We start from the raw sequence: 18,415 nt of genomic DNA, 5'->3' as shown, positions 1-18,415 counted from the left end.
ACTGAGAAGGCCCTAGATGAGGCCAAAGAAACTGAGCCTAAATACTGGTAAGATGGAGACACTGTGGAGGAGTAGTTCCCAGCTCCAGGAAGTTGGTATGTTACCCCCCCCCCCCCCCCCGGAATGGGACTGCTCCCAAATCCTGCTCTGTTACTGTAGATGCTGGTATCCTTAGTGTCTAGGGGTGCCTTTTACCAACTTGGGTTGATATGACAACTACAACTGTTCCTAGATCAGGATAGCTTGATCACAGTTGTCCATTCACTGATAATTTCCCGGTTCAATTAGTCCAATGTACCCTATGATTAGGAGGCTGAAGCTGGTGCAGAACTGGGCTCCTAGGTTGCTTGTGGGGGCAAGCTGCCACCATCATATAACACCCTGCTTTCAGGATTTGCACTAGGTGCCAATCTGCTACTGGGCTGAGTTCAACATACTAGTACTAGCAGAGAAGTCTCAAGACCAAGTTCCTTGAGAGAGCACCTTATGCCTTACAATCAGTAGATCACTGCAGTCTGTGGGAGAGTCTCTTCTGCAAAGATCTCAGAAACCTGTTTCACAATAACTCAGAGCAGGGCTTGTAATATAGTTGCCCCATTGTGTGGAATGGCAGTCCTGTCAAGGGACAACAGGTGCCCACTATATGCACTTGTCTGAAGCAATTGAAGACATTTGTGTTCTGACAGGCTTTTCTAGCTGGGTAAATGGGTCTGAGTGTCTATTTTGTATGGTTTTAGTCTTGATTTAAATATATTTGTTGTTGTTTTCATTTCTCATTTTTAATTATCTTTAGTGTAAATAGCCTTGAGACTTTTTTAGAAGGCAGTTAATAAATAATTGATAATAATGATGATGATAATAATAATAACAGTAGTGGTACTTACTATATTTTTATAGCAGCCGCAGCCCACAAGGTGGGTTTAAATATTTTAAATAAATTGACTGCATCTGTGAAAATAATTTTGTGGTGGGATTACTTGTATTCATACAAGAGCTATGCCCAAGCCATGCTAAAGCTCTGCTATTAATATTTGTGATGGTCTTTTTCATATTTTTTAAATAAATAATCTGAATGTAAGGTTTTGAGTGTGTTCACTGCTGTCTTCACCTGCCTTTCAGAGTGGCTGCCACTTCTTTTGTTTTTCACATCCCAGCAAGCTAGAGAGGACCATGAAGCAAACAGGGTAGCCTGAAGGTCTTTAAGATTATTGATGACAAAGAATTAAAAGCAGAGTCCGATTCTGGCATGTGCGGCATAACAGATAACTCTGGTACTGACACTAGTAACTGCCTGAATTGCCAACTGGAAGAGCTATGAGGATTAACCAATGTGCTCTCTAACTTTAAGATTACTATCTAATAACCTCTATAACTTCTATAAGAGGGACGCGGGTGGCACAGTGCTCTAAACCATAGAGCCTAGGGCTTGCTGATCAGAAGGTCAGCGGTTCAAATCCCCGCGACGGGGTGAGCTCCCGTTTCTCAGTCCCAACTCCTGCCAACCTAGTAGTTCAAAAGCACGTCGAAGTGCAAGTAGATAAATAGGTACCACTCCGATGAGAAGGTAAACAGCGTTTCCATGCGCTGCTCTGGTTCGCCAGCCACATGACCCAGAAGCTGTATACCAGCTCCCTCGACCAATAAAGTGAGAAGAGCGCCACAACCCCAGAGTCATCTGTTACTGGACCTAATGGTCAGGGTTCCCTTTACCTATAACTTCTATAACTTCACTATTCTGTTTGCCCCTATTTTGATAGAGGTGGGGGGGGGGAGTTAAGAGAAAGTGACTTTGCCAAGGCTGCCCAGTGTATTTTCTTGGGTGAGCCAGGATTTGCACCTGGACCTTCCATATTCAAATAAAATACTTTCCAGTGGAGTGCAGTGATGTTTTACTCTTGCATGTTGTGTTATTTGTAAGTTTTGGCTGATGAATTGCCCTTAGACTTTCAAGATCCTGGTGCCAGTTTCTTTTCCCTTTGATATTTTAACTACACTAGATCATCAGTTTCAACAAAAACAGCTAGTTCTTTTCAAACGATTTGCTTCTATGCTTTGTTTTCCTCTAAATTGTGAGATATTTGCACTCACAGAATGATCGCAATAAGAAATACTTGCATTTGCTTATCTTTTAAGTGAGATGGATTGATTGTACAGCACAGTGATGCACAATGCTAGTGAGTAACATACCTAAGAACAGGCAACCTATCTGTCCTCCCATATAAGCAAATGGAAGCTTCCTGCCCCCTATATTTTTGGAAGACTGCAAACAAAACATAAACACTATTCAAATGCAAAATGAGAGAAGGTTAATGGTTCTACTGAAAATGTCACACCTGACATTTCATAGTACAGTGGTACCTTGGGTTAAGAACTTAATTCATTCTGGAGGTCTGTTGTTAACCTGAAACTGTTCTTAACCTGAGGTACCACTTTAGCTAATGGGGCCTCCTGCTGCCGCCGGGCTGCTGGAGCACGATTTCTGTTTTCATCCTGAAGCAAAGTTCTTAACCTGAGGTACTATTTTTGGGTTAGCGGAGTCTGTAACCTGAAGCGTCTGTAGCCTGAAGTGTCTGTAACCCGAGGTACCACTGTACTCACACTTGACAGAGACTCTGTTAATAGGGTTAGTCTGAAACGCACACATTTCCTGTAAAAAAACACCCAATGCAGAGTTGTATTGAGCGAGTTCCATCAGAATGGCTAACCAAAGAAAGGCGGGGGGACGGGACGACAAGATTCTATATTGTACAGGCACATTCTGAGTAAAGGAGGGTGTTGGGGAAGGGAGAAAGAGTGCCCTTGCCCACTCTCCCCTCCTTCCATGTTCGTTTTAACCCACAGTTATGAATGCCTGAAAAACACATACATAGCACAAAATGAATAATGAATGCATTTGCTGGAGAGGAGTCTGAGCCATCATATAGGTACAGTTTTCCCTCTACTGTATTGGTCTGGTTACCAGAACTTGCTTTCCAGAGGTGTGGTTTTCATGCAGTGGCGTAGCGTGGGTTGTCAGCACCCGGGGCAAGGCAAGCAATTCGCACCCCCTAACCCATGGATTTGTGCCCCCTAACCCGTGGATTTGTGCCCTCTAACCCTAACCCCCAGATGTTGCGCCCGGTGCGGCCGGCCCCCCCTGCACCCCCCACGCTACGCCACTGTTTTCATGTGCATACTGCCTCTGACAGTGGATGAGGGTTATCAAGCTGTTGATTCTGGATGAGTGCAAGTGCCACAGTAGTGCTAAGGAGCAAACTGAAATGGTGAAATGTAAAGGGCCCTAAGGCCACCTTACACTTCAGTTTTACATTTCACAGTAACCGATCTGAAATCAGAACAGAACTCAAGACTTAACAAGAAATTGCTGTCTGTTGTAGATTCCAGACATGTGTACCTGAATGACTTACATGTTTGTAAACTTGCCATATTCACATGTTTTCAGGGAATAACCGAAGCATGTTAAGTGCACACCTAGAAAGCATTGTGTTTGAAGCAACTCTCAGAGAACATTGCTGCTTACTACTACTGATTGCTACTGCTTCTGACTCTTCTGTTTTCAGTCTGTTGCTGGTGTACCTGCTGCTCTTTGGAAGCAGAGGCGGCAGAACAGGTGGCCCTGTTTTATCTACCCAGGAATACCACCTGTGCAGAGACATCAAGGAGAATGGAGGTTTCTTTATTTTCAAAGGGCAGCGTAAAATGGTTGCTTTTTTTATAAAATGTATGTCGCGTGTAGCTGATATGATAAGATACGCTATTGATTTATGCTCTTTCATGATGCTTCTAAGGCACACATTTATTGTTTTTGACATTTTACAGAATACTGAAATTGGGACGGTGTTTTTGCAGTGTGTGTGGCCTATTTTTACCCGTGTTTTTGCAGGGACTGTTGGAGGAGTCTAACTTTGCTCATGAGAATGGCAGGGTGCTAATGTGCACTGATAATGTATTGCTTCCTTCTCTTTCTTTCAGGGAATATGTGGGAGACTGTGGACTTCATGCTTCCGACATAGGAACAGAACCAGATTAGGAATCTCCACTTCTGAGAGAATGCTGGGAATCTGCAGAGGGCGACGGAAATTCCTGGCTGCCTCTCTGACTCTCCTTTTTGTTCCTGCTGTAACCTGGATTTACCTGTTTGCTGGGAGCTTTGAAGGTAAGAGGAAGAAGCCTGTCTAATATTGATGGGTTTTGGGAGCTGATGAGTTTGGGGACTTTTGTTGCTGTCACTTTAGATCTAGCAGCATTTGGACAGATGGGATGAAGTTGTCATCTGTTGCCTCCCCCATTTCCCCACCCACTATAAAAAGGGGGGGGAGACGATGCTGTCTCTTCACCCTGACATTTTCAGTATCTATTTTCCAGACCTCCTAGTTAGCTAACTTCTGTGGTTGTGCCTATTTTGAGGGTTGTAGCATAAACTGATTTATTAGACTTATAGACTGATTTTATATATATCACCTTCCTTCAGCAACAGTATTTGTTTAACTGTCCTTGTGCAGACTGCCAGTTGAACCCCAGCACAATACAAGCTGTTTGCCTTCAACTAGGAGTAAAAGACCAGTTTTTGCTTCCCATCTTCACACAGTTAACTATTTATGATCTGAACAGTGTTTAAAACTTTTCCTCTTGCATGTCCCCTGCAACTGGCAGTTCAGAGCTGGAGGCAGCATTGCTGGAAGCAATCTGAGTACATTTCATGATTCAAACTCTGTGCTTGGAAAAATGAAGAAAAATAAATCTACATTTTATTGGAGGTCTGATAAAAGAATTGCCTGATATAAATTGATTTTTTTCTTACAACTTGTTGGGGGAAAGGGAGCTTCTGCACTTCACAAAGAACATCAAAACAAAATCTATTTATTTTTATACCACCATCTGCACAAGTCACAGTGTGGTTTACAGTAAAAATAACAAGTAAATAAGAATGCATTAAACCCATAAGAAATGCAATCTATCAACAACAACAACAACTTATTTTTTTCTACACCACCCATGTGACTGGGTTGCCCCAGATATTCTGACCCCTGGACGGTTAAGTCCAGTCAAAAGCAACTATGGGGTGTGGCAGTCATCTCACTTCAGGTCAAGGGAGCTGGCATTTGTCCACAGACAGCTTTCCAGGTCATGTGGTCAGCATTACTAAACTGCTTCTGGCTCAACGGAGCACCGTGATAGAAGCCAGAGCGCATGGAAACGCCGTTTACCTTCCCGCCGCAGTGGTATATATTTATCTACATGCACTAATGTGCTTTCGAACTGCTAGGTTGGCAAAAGCTGGGACAGAGCAACAGAAGCTCACCCCGTCATGCAGATTTGAGCTGCTGACCTTCCAATCAGCAAACCGAAGAGGCTCAGTGGTTTAGACCACAGCGCCACCCGCGTCCCCTACATAATATACAAAAGCACAGCAACAAAACAACAGAACATCACACATTAAAAGTGTTCCAATACAGGGCTGTCTTCAGATGTCTATGGAAGGTTGTATCCCTTTGACATCTTTTATCCCTTTGACATTTATCCCTTTGACATCTTATGGGAAAGTGTTTCACAGGGTAGGTGCCGCAGTTGAGAAGGCCCTTTGCCTGATTCCCTGTAACTTCACTTCTCACAATGAGGGAACCACTGGAAGGCTATTGGAGCTAGACCTCAGTGCCTGGGCTGAATTATGGGTGCAGAGACCTCCTTCAGGTAAACAGCACTGAAGCCATTAATGGCTTTAAAGGTCTACATGTACACAAACACTTAAAACACACACAACAACAAATTACTGAATGCTGTTGCTATTAGTAGTTGTCAATTAAGTCCTTTCCTCCTCCATATACCCTCTGAAAAAGATGTGTCTTGACCAACTACCTGAAGTTATAAAGAAGTTGTAGGCTCTCAGGATGAAACAACCCTGGTTCATGCTTCTCTTACTGTGGTTAACACTGTACAGCGGGTGGATGTGGGTGTGTGGCTAACCTGTGGCCCTCCAGTGGTCAGCAATGATGGGAGATGTGGGTAAGCAACTTCTGGAGTACCATAGATTCCAGCCAATGGAATGTCACACTCTCTGCTGATGTTGTCATTGCAGATGTTGGCATATGCTTACATAGGCAAGTATTTAGTTAATTACAACTTGGCTGTCCCATAGTCATTGCATAAGTGCTTTCTAGAATAAAACATTAATGGAAGAGTGAGAAATTGGCTACTTGAGATCAGAATGGCTTTTGCATGCTGAAGAGGTTTGATTTCTCCCCTGCCCCTCCTTGCTCTATAATTCAAAGCTCTCCTTTTTTTTAAAAAAAGGTGACTTACATTCCAAATTATTACTTACTATCTTCTGTCTTACAGTCCAGCTGTAGATAATCCCATCTCCCAGTTGCTTAGGGGCATTTATGAATCTGGAGTGTGTCATGCAACAGGTGTCCGGCTCTTTCCTCCCACCCCCACCCCCCAAAGTAAATGCAAGAGCAGCAGGCAATCAAACAGCTCGAGGACAGCAGCTTAGATAGGAAGATAGTTTGTCCAGGTTTGTGTCTCCTAAGCAAGATGAGCATGGTGTGCAGTTTGAAAGACCCAGCTCAGCAGTAAAAGTACATTTTGAATTCCAAAGGTCCTATGCTCAGTCTCTCACATCTTCAGGAAGGGTTGGAAAAGACTCTTGTTTGAAACCCTCAAGAGCTGATGCCATTGTGTAGACAATGCAGAGGTAGATGGGCCAGTGGTTGGAATCTGTAAAGAAGCTTCCTGTCTGTCTCTCCCTTCCAGATACATTGTGCTGTCTTACTTGGTATAAGAAAGCTTCTCCCCTGCACCCACACCATAGAATCTTAGAATCATAGATTTGGAAGGGACCCTGAGGGTCATCCATTCCAACCCCCTACAATGCAGGAATATGTAGCTATTCCTTACAGGGATCAAACTTGCAATCTTGGTATTATCAGCACCACATGTGTGTTGTTGCATTTGTGGTGTCTAAGAACATATCCCATTATTTAGAAAATGATTTGTAGGGAGGTTTTTTGAGTTGTAAAAAACCTTCTGCAATATTGAATGTTACAACAATACAAAATTGTTCTAATTACAAAGAAAGGGGGAGGTATTCACCAATAAATTGCACTGCTTACAAAATAAACATAAAATAGCTCTTTTGGTTTTAACATTGTACTCCAGGCTTCGTTATCATTTCAGCAAGCAACATAAACAACAACATAGCAAATACAAAATACAAGTAAAGAGTTACTCAACAAAATAGAAAAATAATAACAAATAATTTTTAAAAAGAAAGGAAAAAGAGAACTAATTAGCTCTTGAGCCCTTATTTGCCAAACAAATGAATCCAATAACTATCTTTATATATATATATATATATATATCTGGATATATAGACAGTGAAATTGAAAGAGATCTAATTAGCCTAATAAAAACAACCAGTGATTAAGAAACACAAATAATAACCTGGATGGCATTTTAACAGTTTTTTCAACACTGAGATAGTGTTCTCATTTTAAACCTTTCCCATGCATTGTTCAGCTTTCCTTTGGACCACATCAGTGAGGCTGAGAAGGGGGGGGGGTGTCTTGTCTTTGGGCAGCCCAGGACCTCCATACGCACTGCCCAGGCTTGCACCCCAGAAAGGTCACTTCAGTGCTCCTAACGCAGCAAAAACATTGTGGGAGGCAACAGTTACAAGTTAACAGTCTCTGCAGCCACAGCAGGCACTGTGATTCTCCAGCAGTTTGATTTCACCCTCAGAGGTGCACTAATGGTCTGTCGAGCCAGATGGATGCCTACAACAACTCCATCAGCCACATCCAGCATGGCTAATGATCAGGTGTGTTGAGAGTTAAAATCAAACAACATCTGGAGGGCCACAGGCTGTCCATCCTTGCAGTAATCCCTGCCTCTGATGCTGCCTCTTCCAGTGCATACCAGTAACATAAGTTTTGTGGCCATAGTCAGCAACTAGTTTTTTTTCTGGAGGGACACTTCAAATGCAGAGTGAGAGTACATGGGTCAGCAAAGTGATCTTCTACCATGTTCTGTTACGACAATTATATTTTTTCCTATCTCCTACCTTTAGTTAGGCAACTAGGAAACTGGCTTGGCTTTGACGGGGGACACCAGCTTTTGAACAGTAGTTTTAGGAATTAATTGTCCATTTGCTTTAGTTCAGCTTACCCCAGTTTTCAAGCCTTCCTTACATTGGCAGGCTCCAAATAGACAATCTCAGCTTCCCTACCCCCCTTCCTTTCTTTTCCTTTTCTTCTTGCAGCAGTGCTGTTTCATTTATGGGCTGGGGGGATTTAAATTTTCCGATCTTACAATTCAGCACCTCAAAACCCAAAGGAGATGAAGGACTCTCATCTGTTTAGCTAACATCTTGAAAGACAAAGCTAATACTGAAGCATGAAAAAGAGAATGAGGTTTATTCCCCAGTGCATACATAAGCAATATTTGAATGAGCAGTGATTCAAAAGTAACTTTAGTTTCTGTCAGATTGAGAGAGGAACTGAGATGTCTTGCCAAGACTAAAACACTGATCTGATATAACCTTATTCCCCCTCCACCTGGGAATTGCCTGTGGTCACTGTTCTTGCAACAGAACAGGCTTGCACAGCTTCTGTGACTTCCCTGGATGAATGCAACCCAACAGCCATGTGATATTCTGCAAGGAACTAGATAACCCCAACCCCAATTTTGTAATTCTGGGCAGGTAGCAAAACCAGAAATTTTATTTCCACTAATTCCCAACCTGACAGATGACACTATTTTAACTGATGGGCTGCATTTGACTTGGTAAGTCACACATTGTGCTGGTCTGCTTTAGAAGAAGGAAAATTGCATGATCCTTAGTTTGAAGTAATGAATACATGAGGCTGCTTCATATCGAATGGGACCTTTGGGCCATTCAGTATCATCTACTATGCCTTGCAGTGGCTGTCCAAGGTCCTGGAAACTCTCAACACCTTACCCTGATCCTTTGTAACTGGAGGTACTAGGGACTCAACCTAGCACCTTCTCTATGCAGGGCATGTGCTCTGTCACTGAGCCAGAGTCTCTTACCATAATCTGAGTGTTCAGCAGAGGCAGAGTTAAGGCAGCTGACCGTTTCCCCCTCACTGAGCTCTGAGCAGAGAAGGTGTCCTGTTATGGGAAGGAGGCATGTAGGCTCCAGCAGGGTCCTAGAGCCCTCCATTCTCCTTCCCAAAGCCTAGTTAGTACTTGCCAAGATTTGGGGAGAAGGTGAAAGGCTCTAGGACCCTCCTGGAATCCTCAAACCTCCTTCCCAAAGCCCAGCACTGTGTGGGTGCTGGGGGAGGATTTTTGCCTAGCTTAGGGCACCATAGTACCAAAGTCTGCCCATTTATTCAGATTTTTTAAAAAAGAAAATAAATCCAGGGCTGTTAAACTGAATGGGGTATTCATGTTTTCCAGTTAATTCTTACCCAGAGTTATTCTAACCTGCAGTTTTTAGCACTGAAGACTTTGAAAGGGGGAAAGTGGATTTCTAATGGATGTTTCCCACCACTCCTTAGATCGTTATCTCACTCATTTCAACTATTCTAGTAAACCTTTGGATTGTGGTATCTGGGTTTAGAGAACCTGGGAATGGATTGCCAGCGTTGGAGAGGTTGGGTCCAATTTATTTGTTTATTTCTTGGTTTGTGGGATTAATCAACTTCCACTCCAAATTCAATCTACTCGTGATGCTTACAACATTTAAAATACAATCCTACGAGATGATAATAGCAATGGTAAAAGTATTAAGAATATTTCTGGAAGAAATATTTCTGGAAGACTGGAAGAAATTTAAGATCTATTTACAAAAATACTGTAAATTGTATGAATGTTAAGAAGGTTACTAGATCATAAATAATTTGGCACCATTAACTTAGATGGAATTATGAAGATAAGTTAGATTTAAGAAAAGATAAATTTTTGGATAATTACTAGACTACACTAAACTCTTAGGATCTGAATAAAGGATATCTAAAATTAGAGAAACAACATGGGAAAACTAGATAAATAAGATTGGAAACAAGGTGATAAATTGCTGGCAAAATTTTATTGTGAGGAACGCAAGAGCGGGAGACGTGAGGGAGTCCAAAGATGTCAAGAAACTACGTTAAGATATATGTTATATTGTTTCTTTGTTGTGTATTGTATTCAAAAACTGTTAATAAATATTTATTAAAAAAAAAAGAATATTTCTGTATAATCACATCCACGTTCAGTGGAAGCCCTTTTCATCTGCCCACTGAAAACAGCATTCTAACATACTAAGTGGGCATTGCGCAGTGAGTTCCCCATCCCGTTCACACACTCCTGCCAACCCAGCACATGTTGTGGTTTTACCAGTTTGACTACAGTAGTTTAGTTTTATTTGCTGCTCTGAGTTGTACAGCTTCCATGAGCAGAAGTGATTTGGAAAAATCACAGGCAACAACTGATTAATGCATGTCTGAAAGATGTCACTAAAAGGGTGAGATGGAATGAGGCGAGGCAGGGCATGCAGGAGCCGGGAACAGAACCCCCACAGTAAATGTCAGGTACTACCAATTTTGGTCAGCAGGGGAGAGACTTCAGCCAAAGTGGGATTTGGTTGACCGCTTCAGATCCATATAGGTTAAGACAGAGTTGGCAGTCTGAATTCAGCTAATTGATCTGTGAATGCTTCCCTAGGGAATTATTTTCTGGAGAATGCTATTCTTCTTGATTACATCGACAACCTTTAATCCCCCTCCTTTCACTAAACCAGAGCAGCAAATTTCATTGGTTTTTTAAATATATTCATTTTCAGCCTTGTCCATTTTGGTAGAAAAGCAACTTCTCTGGCCTATTGTGAAATCTAAAAATAATTCTACAAAGAGGATCAAACTGAATAGTTTTAAATAGCTGTTTAACATGTCAAATAACTATTCATGCAAATAAGGATTTAATTTCATCACTTAATAGCATCTGTATATTAGGTTCACCAAATAAAACTTGCAATTAATGTATAATGAAATGATGTTTACTAGTAATCTTTTATGCATTAAGAATGGAATGTGTTTACTCTTTAGAAATGTTTACATCATGAGTACACTAATGCAAAAAAATATTTTAATAATTTAAAGAGTGTAAATTACCAGTTTGCCATGGAGAGACTTGAAACTTATTCAAGTAACCTTGCAAATAGCTGTTAATCAGTTACTACTTATTGCATTTTAACTCCTTATTTTCCAATGAGCTCAGGGTTATATCTGTGTTTCTCTCCACCACCACCCCAATTAATCACAACCACCCTATGAGGTAGGTCAGACTAAGAGATCATGAATGGCCAAGGCTGCTCAGTGTTTTTCATGGCTCCCTGGTCCTAGTTTATTATTCATTCATTCATTCATTCATTCATAACCTGCCTTTTCCCCTGATGGGGACTCAAGACAGCTTAAAGGAAAAAATAATAACTGCTTAAAACATAGGAAAAAAATCTTATTTAGATTAGTTTTTTTTATCTTGTATTATGAAAAAGCTTGAATAAAATATCATGCGGAGAAAACCAATCATGAAAAACAATTGAACATTTGTAGAACTAAAACTATAAACGTATATAAAATATGTTAAAACCCTATCAATAATTACAATTAAAACACCACAGCACCAGCCTTTTCATTCCCCATAACCTGTTGAAATAAGAAAGTCTTCACTTGCTGGTGGAAGGACAACAAGGAGGGTGCCAGTCTAGCTTTTCCTGGTAGGGAGTTCCAAAGTCTGGGAGCAGCCACTGAGAAGGCCCTTTCCTTGTGTCCTCATCAAGTGTGCCTGTGTGGATAGCAGGACCAAACTAAGGGGCTCCCATGAATATCTCAAAACCTGGGCAGGATCATATGAGGGGATACGATCTTTCAGATAGATGAACTCTAAGATAACTCAGGAGCTGGAAGGTACCACTTTGTCTGTTCTTAGTCTAACCAGAGTAACTCTCCATTCTATTCCATTCCTTTGCCTGCTTTTTTGTGACTATCCTTAGACTCCCTCCATCTGTCTCTTTCTTTCCCATACCCACTTTCCCACCACAGCACTCACTTTGAAGAGGAAACCACAGGGCAGAAGTGTCAGTTCTCTCCAGTGTGTGAAAGGGTATTGCATCAACTAAGAGGCTGGGATTACATACTCTTACACTGAATAATAGGCCATCAACCATCTAATTGCACATGTGCACAAACTTACAGAGTTTCAACCCAGACTTAGTCATGCTTAGAGGAGAGCATTTTTTTTTTTTAAAAAAAGGAACTTAAATTAGAAATTCCATTGATTTTAGTGGGTCTGTTCAAAGCATGGCTGAGGCTGGATCCAACCCCATGGTGCGTGTTTGTCATATTAAATTTAAATAAGGCCTATGATATTACAAGGATGGGTATGGTTCTCATAAAAAACCTTCTCAAATCATTTTCATTGAGTTGACCTGTTTAATCTCTGAACTGAATACCAGGGCAATATTCTTTCCCAGAAGTATTAAATATAACAACTTCCTAGTCTGTTTCAAAGTCTGTTTTTTAACACAAAAAAGGTAACTGTCTCAAAGGAAAGATCATAGAATATTTTATATGAGCTGGAGTACAAATTTCTTGTCTGTGCGTACATAATTATTGCTCTCCAGCAGCTTTAACAAATGTTCTCTGAACTTTTGCCAATAAATTGCGAAGTGAGTAAATCTAAAAGTTCACTTGAATTTACAGTGTGGGGTGAGGTCATTTATACATCTAAAGTGAGAAGGAAATGTTCTTTTTCACTGAAAATATATAGCGTGCACTGTCCTAATGTTTGGAAGTCTAATGGGACTTAAAGGGGCCACTTCAAATAAGATGGGCTATTTCATGGAGGCCCCTTAGATCTCCTTCTCTGTGTCATGTGCCCCATGCAGCAAGCCATTTTGTAGCCCACCTACTGTTGTAGGAGTGGCTTGTGGAAACCTGGCGATAATCCACCTGTTAAGGGTTACACATTAGACCAAAGACAGGGGACCTTTTTGACTTGGGATCTAGATCATAATCTGTCACATCTCCATAGGCCAGCTTTGACAGGTGAGACAGTGGTCCACCTGCCAATCACCTGATGCCATAATGATGCCAGATGGTTGAGAGGTGGGTTATCCTGCCCATCTGTCCCTGGCAGGTGGCCATGATTTGTGGGGAATCACCTTGCAGATCAAACTGGGGCTCCTGCCAAGCCAATGTTGTTTGCTCCTAGGTTGGAGATTCTCCCCCTGCATGCACTCACACATACATTAGATCTAGGGATGCTGGGATGAGGAAACATACATGGACTGATATAGCAGTTTGCATGTCCCCCACTAGAGGTACTACGGATCCCCTTACACCCAATACATCCAGCTTTACCTAGTGGTTGGAGAGAATATACTTTCAGAGAATAAAAAAAGACCTATATTTTTATAGGTCACTACTATCCTTTGACATGTCCCCCCACCCACACACAAAAAAAACTTTTTTCTATGTGCACCTCAGGAAATTTAATATTAACAGTGCAGATTAAACACATTCAGTTCATCAGAGAAGATATTAATCTTGTCCAGGTCCAATGGGGAATTTAATTTTCCATATTCTATTTCCCTACCTCATGAAGCTCTGGCGGCTGTCACTTGCACCGACATCTGTGGGACTTTTAATAATCTGGCTCCACAAACTCATCCTGGTGGTTTCATTCCTTTTTATTTCTTCCTTCACTCTTGCTGAATTTCATCACTGCAGGTTGTAATTGAAGACCACTGTCAAGAAACAGAGGGGAAAATGTCTTTCCTTTGTGCAAAGCTGTCTCTGCAGCTGATGGTTTTTGCTAGAGCTGGATAAATTAAATCAGGACATGGTCACATCTGGGAGTTTCTTGCAGAATTCTTTCTAGCTTTCTAAGCATCCCTCCATGCTCCATTGAGCATCTGTATGGCTAGACTTTTTCGGTGATTGGAAGAGGAGACTCAACATGGACTCTTCGCCGTTTAGAATTGTAGTGCTCATCAAAGTTCGAAGGTGGAGCATAGGATTTGACTTACATTGCCTGCTTGTTAATACAGTGAGCATTCTTTAAGAATAGTTATTAAGTCATTTATTAAGTTCCATTAAAGTTATCAAAAATATTTCAGAGCAGAGTGGCGTGTGGATCATAGCCTTTGGCAAGCTTGCATACATATTAATCTTCATGGCAGATCTGCTTGCTAATTGCAGAAGGCAAACCTATCCATGGGATTGCTGCAGACTTGCATTTTTATAAGCCCAGATAAGAAGTTGCCTCAGTTGTGTAAATGTCAAGAGCAGTTCAAAGGAACTGGTCATCTGTGATGGCCGCATATTTTAAATTGATTGGTAGATTTATAGAAGGAAATCTGCTTAAAACCACCACGTTAGCTGAGACTGCAGTGAGTCTTATTGATCAAATCTGAAAATCCAGCTTTAACCTGAATACCTTATAGATGACCCTTATCAAAATATGACAAGCACTGACTTTTTTTAAATCTTAATGCCTTTTAATTTTTAACATAAGGTTTGCACTCAAAAACTAAAGAAAACTATTGCCTTTTTACACAGGACTTTGTCCTAGAACAGGAGTCAGCAAACATTTTCAGCGGGGGGCTGAGGGTTCACTGTCCCTCAGACCTTGTGGGGAGCCGAACTATATTTTGAAAAAAGATATGAACAAATTCCTATGCCCCACAAATAACCCAGAGATGCATTTTAAATAAAAGGGCACATTCTACTCATGTAAAAACACACCAGTTCCCGGACCATCTGCTGGCCAGATTTAGAAGGCAATTGGGCCAGATCTGGCCCCCAGGCCTTAGTTTGCCTTCCCATGTCTTAGAATATATATAACACAGGCACTCTGTAAACTGTGGTTATCAAACTAGAAGATAAATGATTACTCCCACCCTTCCTTCCCTCTTCAGTGTGAGTTTGAGAAGAGCGCTGCTGGATCAGACTAAAAACACATCTAGTCTAGTGTCCTGTTTTCACAGTGGCCAGTCAGAAGCTCACAAGCAGGACATGAGCACAGCAGCAGTTTCCTATTTGCATTCCCCAGGAGCTCTTCTTCAGAGTCATGCTGCCTCCAGTGCTGAACCAATGCATGACTCTGAAGAAGAGCTCCTGGGGAATGCAAATAGGAAACTGCTGGCTATATGCTTCCCTTCTTATGCCAGCTTTAACCATGAATTAGTATTGCATATTCCCCAATGCTAACCATGGGGAGAGTGGTTGGCATTGACCATCTTCATCCCTGGTTTCAAATCCTGGTTAAGACAGCTTGCTAACCATGGTTAAGAGGGAAATTTATTACTCTACTCTTAATCATGTTTAGCATTTGGTGCAGCTGTCAGTTTAACCATGGTTTACCATTATAAGAGGAAGTGAGGGGATTTGTGCTAGAGGAGGAACAGTTTGTTTATCAATGTTTTCTTGAAGTGGGTTCCTGATCTACCAACCATGGTTTGCAGGGATCCACTCTTGTGTCTGTACCCATACCTTTGACAAAGACCTTCACAGGTCCTTTCTCCCTCCACTAATATAAAAACATGTCAAGTCAAATAGGTTTCTTTTGGCTGTATCTTTGAATGGCACTGTTATACAAGTTTCTTTCATCATTATTTTTATCACAGCCAAAGAAGAGCCTAATTGCCATTAATAATGACGTAAGGGAGCAGTGATACACCTAGGTAGTAAAATGGGACAAAATGACATTAGTTTCAGAACAAAATACTTTTACAACCTGAAAAGTGTTTGCTGTAAAGGGGGGAAAAACTAATTAAAAACCATCAGGAACATTTTCCCTTTAATTGGCATCATTGTTTTATTTGCAGGTTTGCACAAGGGATCTGTGTATACAGTATTATTCAGTGCTGGTCTGTGGCAAGAAATAATGGAGTTTCGTACAGAAAATTTTAGACCATGTTGGGCAATCATAAAAACATGAGATCCCATGCACAAGGGAAGGGAAATGTGCACTTCTGTACATCATCTTCACAAGCAGCTTGGGCTTGCAAACATTTGCTTATTTAAACAAACAGCCTTATTGTTAATTATTAAAGAAGTTGTTTGCCTCATATATCCCCTAGTAAATAAAAAGGAATATAAATATATTGGCATTATGCAGAAGACTAAAAACGTTGCAGTGGTTTTGTGTTGTCTGACTGTAGAGCAATTTTTGCAGAGTCAGAGCAATGTGTGATTAGTCTTCAGAAAGGAGAGAAAAGTAAGGGCTAGGTTTTCTTGTGTGCACTTCCCATTTAGAAACCTAGCAAAAGAACCTTTCAATTTTAGGAGGGGGCAGGGCTGCAGCTGTGGCAAGATGTGTGCTCACCTGCCTGACTGGGAGGAAGATTGCTTTTGTGCTGTGCCCTTCTACCTTTGGAACATTGGAAGCCTCATTTGCTTTGTTGCTTTGACACTGCTGCACTCCTGCTGCCTCTGCATTTGTTGGGCTTATCTTGAGCCATTATGCTGAATCCTTTGCTGATCCTGCTGATCCTAACTTGTAGTTGCCCATAACTCATCTTGGGGACATTATTTTCAACAGTGCCTCTGTGGCAAATGTATCATCTGCTATGAACCCCCTTTAGTGATTGTTCATCAGGCAGCAGGCATCCGCCATTGTTGGATCTACTTCTGCAGTGAAGCTTTACCTTCTTCTTGCTTTCCCAAATGCAGTCCTGCTCTGAGTACCAGAAGGACTGAGTGGTTGTTTTGATCATTTCCTTTGGAGGAGAAATGAGACAGAAACTTAAATGCTGCAGATATAGTATATCTTGATTTGAACAATGCTTTTGACAAAGTCCCCATGATATTCTTGTGGAGAAGCTGCTAAAATGCGGGCTGGACAAGGTAACTGTTAGGTGGATTTATAGCTGGTTGACTGACTGAACCCAAAGAGTGCTCACTAATGGTTCCTCATCATCCTGGAAAAAAGTGACAAGTGGGATGCCACAAGGTTTTCTCCTGGGCCTGTTGTTGTTTTCACATGACTTAGACAAAGAAATTGAGGGTCTGCTCATGCAATTTGCAGATGATACCAAACTTGAAGGGGTAGCTGATGCCGCAGAAGAAAGAATTGGCATTCAAGATGACCTTAACAGGTTGGAGAATTGGGCCCAAACTAACAGAATGAATTTCAATAGGAAGAAATGTAAGGTTCTTCACTTAGGCAGGAAGAACCAGCTGCAGTAATTTAAGATGGAGGACACCTGGCTTGCCAATAGTACATGTGGAAAGGATCAAGGGGTCGTAGTAGGCTACAAGCTTAACATGAGTCAACAGTGTGATGCAGCAGTGAAAAAAGCTACTGCTTGGTTGCACAGAATATAGTATCCTGATCGAGGGAAGTAATAGTACCACTCTATTCTGCCTTGAGTGCTCACTGGAAGGACAGATCATGAAGCTGAGGCTCCAATACTTTGGCCACCTCATGAGAAGAGAAGACTCCCTGGAAAAGACCCTGATGTTGGGCAAGATGGAGGGCACAAGGAGAAGGGGATGACAGAGGACGAGATGGTTGGATAGTGTTCTCGAAGCTACCAACATGAGTTTGACCAAACTGCGGGAGGCAGTGGAAGACAGAAGTGCCTGGCGTGCTCTGGTCCATGGGGTCATGAAGAGTCGAACACGACTAAAGACTAAACAACAACAACATTCTGCCTTGGTCAAACTATAGCTGGAACACTGTATCCAGTTCTTGGTGCCACAATTTAAGATGGATATTGGCTGGAATGTGGGCAGAGGAGGGCAACCAAGATGATCAAGGGTCTAATCTAGCTTCATGAGGAATGGTTGAGGGAGTTGGGTGTGTTTAGCCTGGAAAAGAGGAGACTGAGAGGAGTTATGATAGCCATCTTCAAATATCTGAAGCAAGCTTGTTTTCGCCTGCATCCACAGCAAGAGGTGTAGAGCGAGTGAAATGATACTGGCATTTCATTCTGATATTACAAAGACCTTCTTCCGCATTTCCTAGCGTGTATCTTAAAATGCAAGAAGGGAAAATGGCCTGGGATGACAATTGTTGAATGGTAAGTGTATTTCATTCATTGGATTTGACTGAACAGAAGCAACTACAAAAATAGCCACATCTGAAAGTAGCGGGCAACTTTTATAAAATGTCATCCAGGCTTCCAAAGCAACAGAAAAGGAAAGGATTTCTGCTTGTCTCAAGCAGATAATGTGCTGCTTCAGATGCTTCTGAGCACAGTGTGCCACTCAAGTGGAAGAGTAGAATGCTGATGGTAAAAAGGTGAGATGTTTTGGGTACCATCGCTGTCACTGAGAGCAATGATTTAGCACTTTTGTTTCATGCTTTCTGGTTTATCAGCTTCCCTCAGGAGCTGTGTCTATGCATTTTTACCATCCTTGACCCCATTTTCAAATGCTAAGAGATTAGTAGGTGATTCTTG

The 18,415-nt window shown here is 41.6% G+C and overlaps 1 protein-coding gene across 1 annotated transcript in view; it reads left to right on the top strand.

Moving 5' to 3' along the window:
* Nucleotides 1-18,415, top strand: part of LARGE1 (LARGE xylosyl- and glucuronyltransferase 1) — a 305,669-nt gene that overhangs the window by 80,691 nt on the left and 206,563 nt on the right. Inside the window, exon 2 of the mRNA XM_083700252.1 lies at nucleotides 3,973-4,156. Coding sequence (XP_083556378.1) covers nucleotides 4,051-4,156 — 106 coding nt within the window. The 5' untranslated portion in view covers nucleotides 3,973-4,050. The remainder of the gene's footprint in view (nucleotides 1-3,972; nucleotides 4,157-18,415) is intronic.

The sequence above is a fragment of the Podarcis gaigeae genome, assembly GCF_964106915.1.
Source record: "Podarcis gaigeae genome assembly, chromosome: 10".
Taxonomy (NCBI): Eukaryota; Metazoa; Chordata; class Lepidosauria; order Squamata; family Lacertidae; genus Podarcis; species Podarcis gaigeae.
Note: the sequence above shows the minus strand (reverse complement) of the source record. Positions and strands in the feature narration are given on the sequence as shown.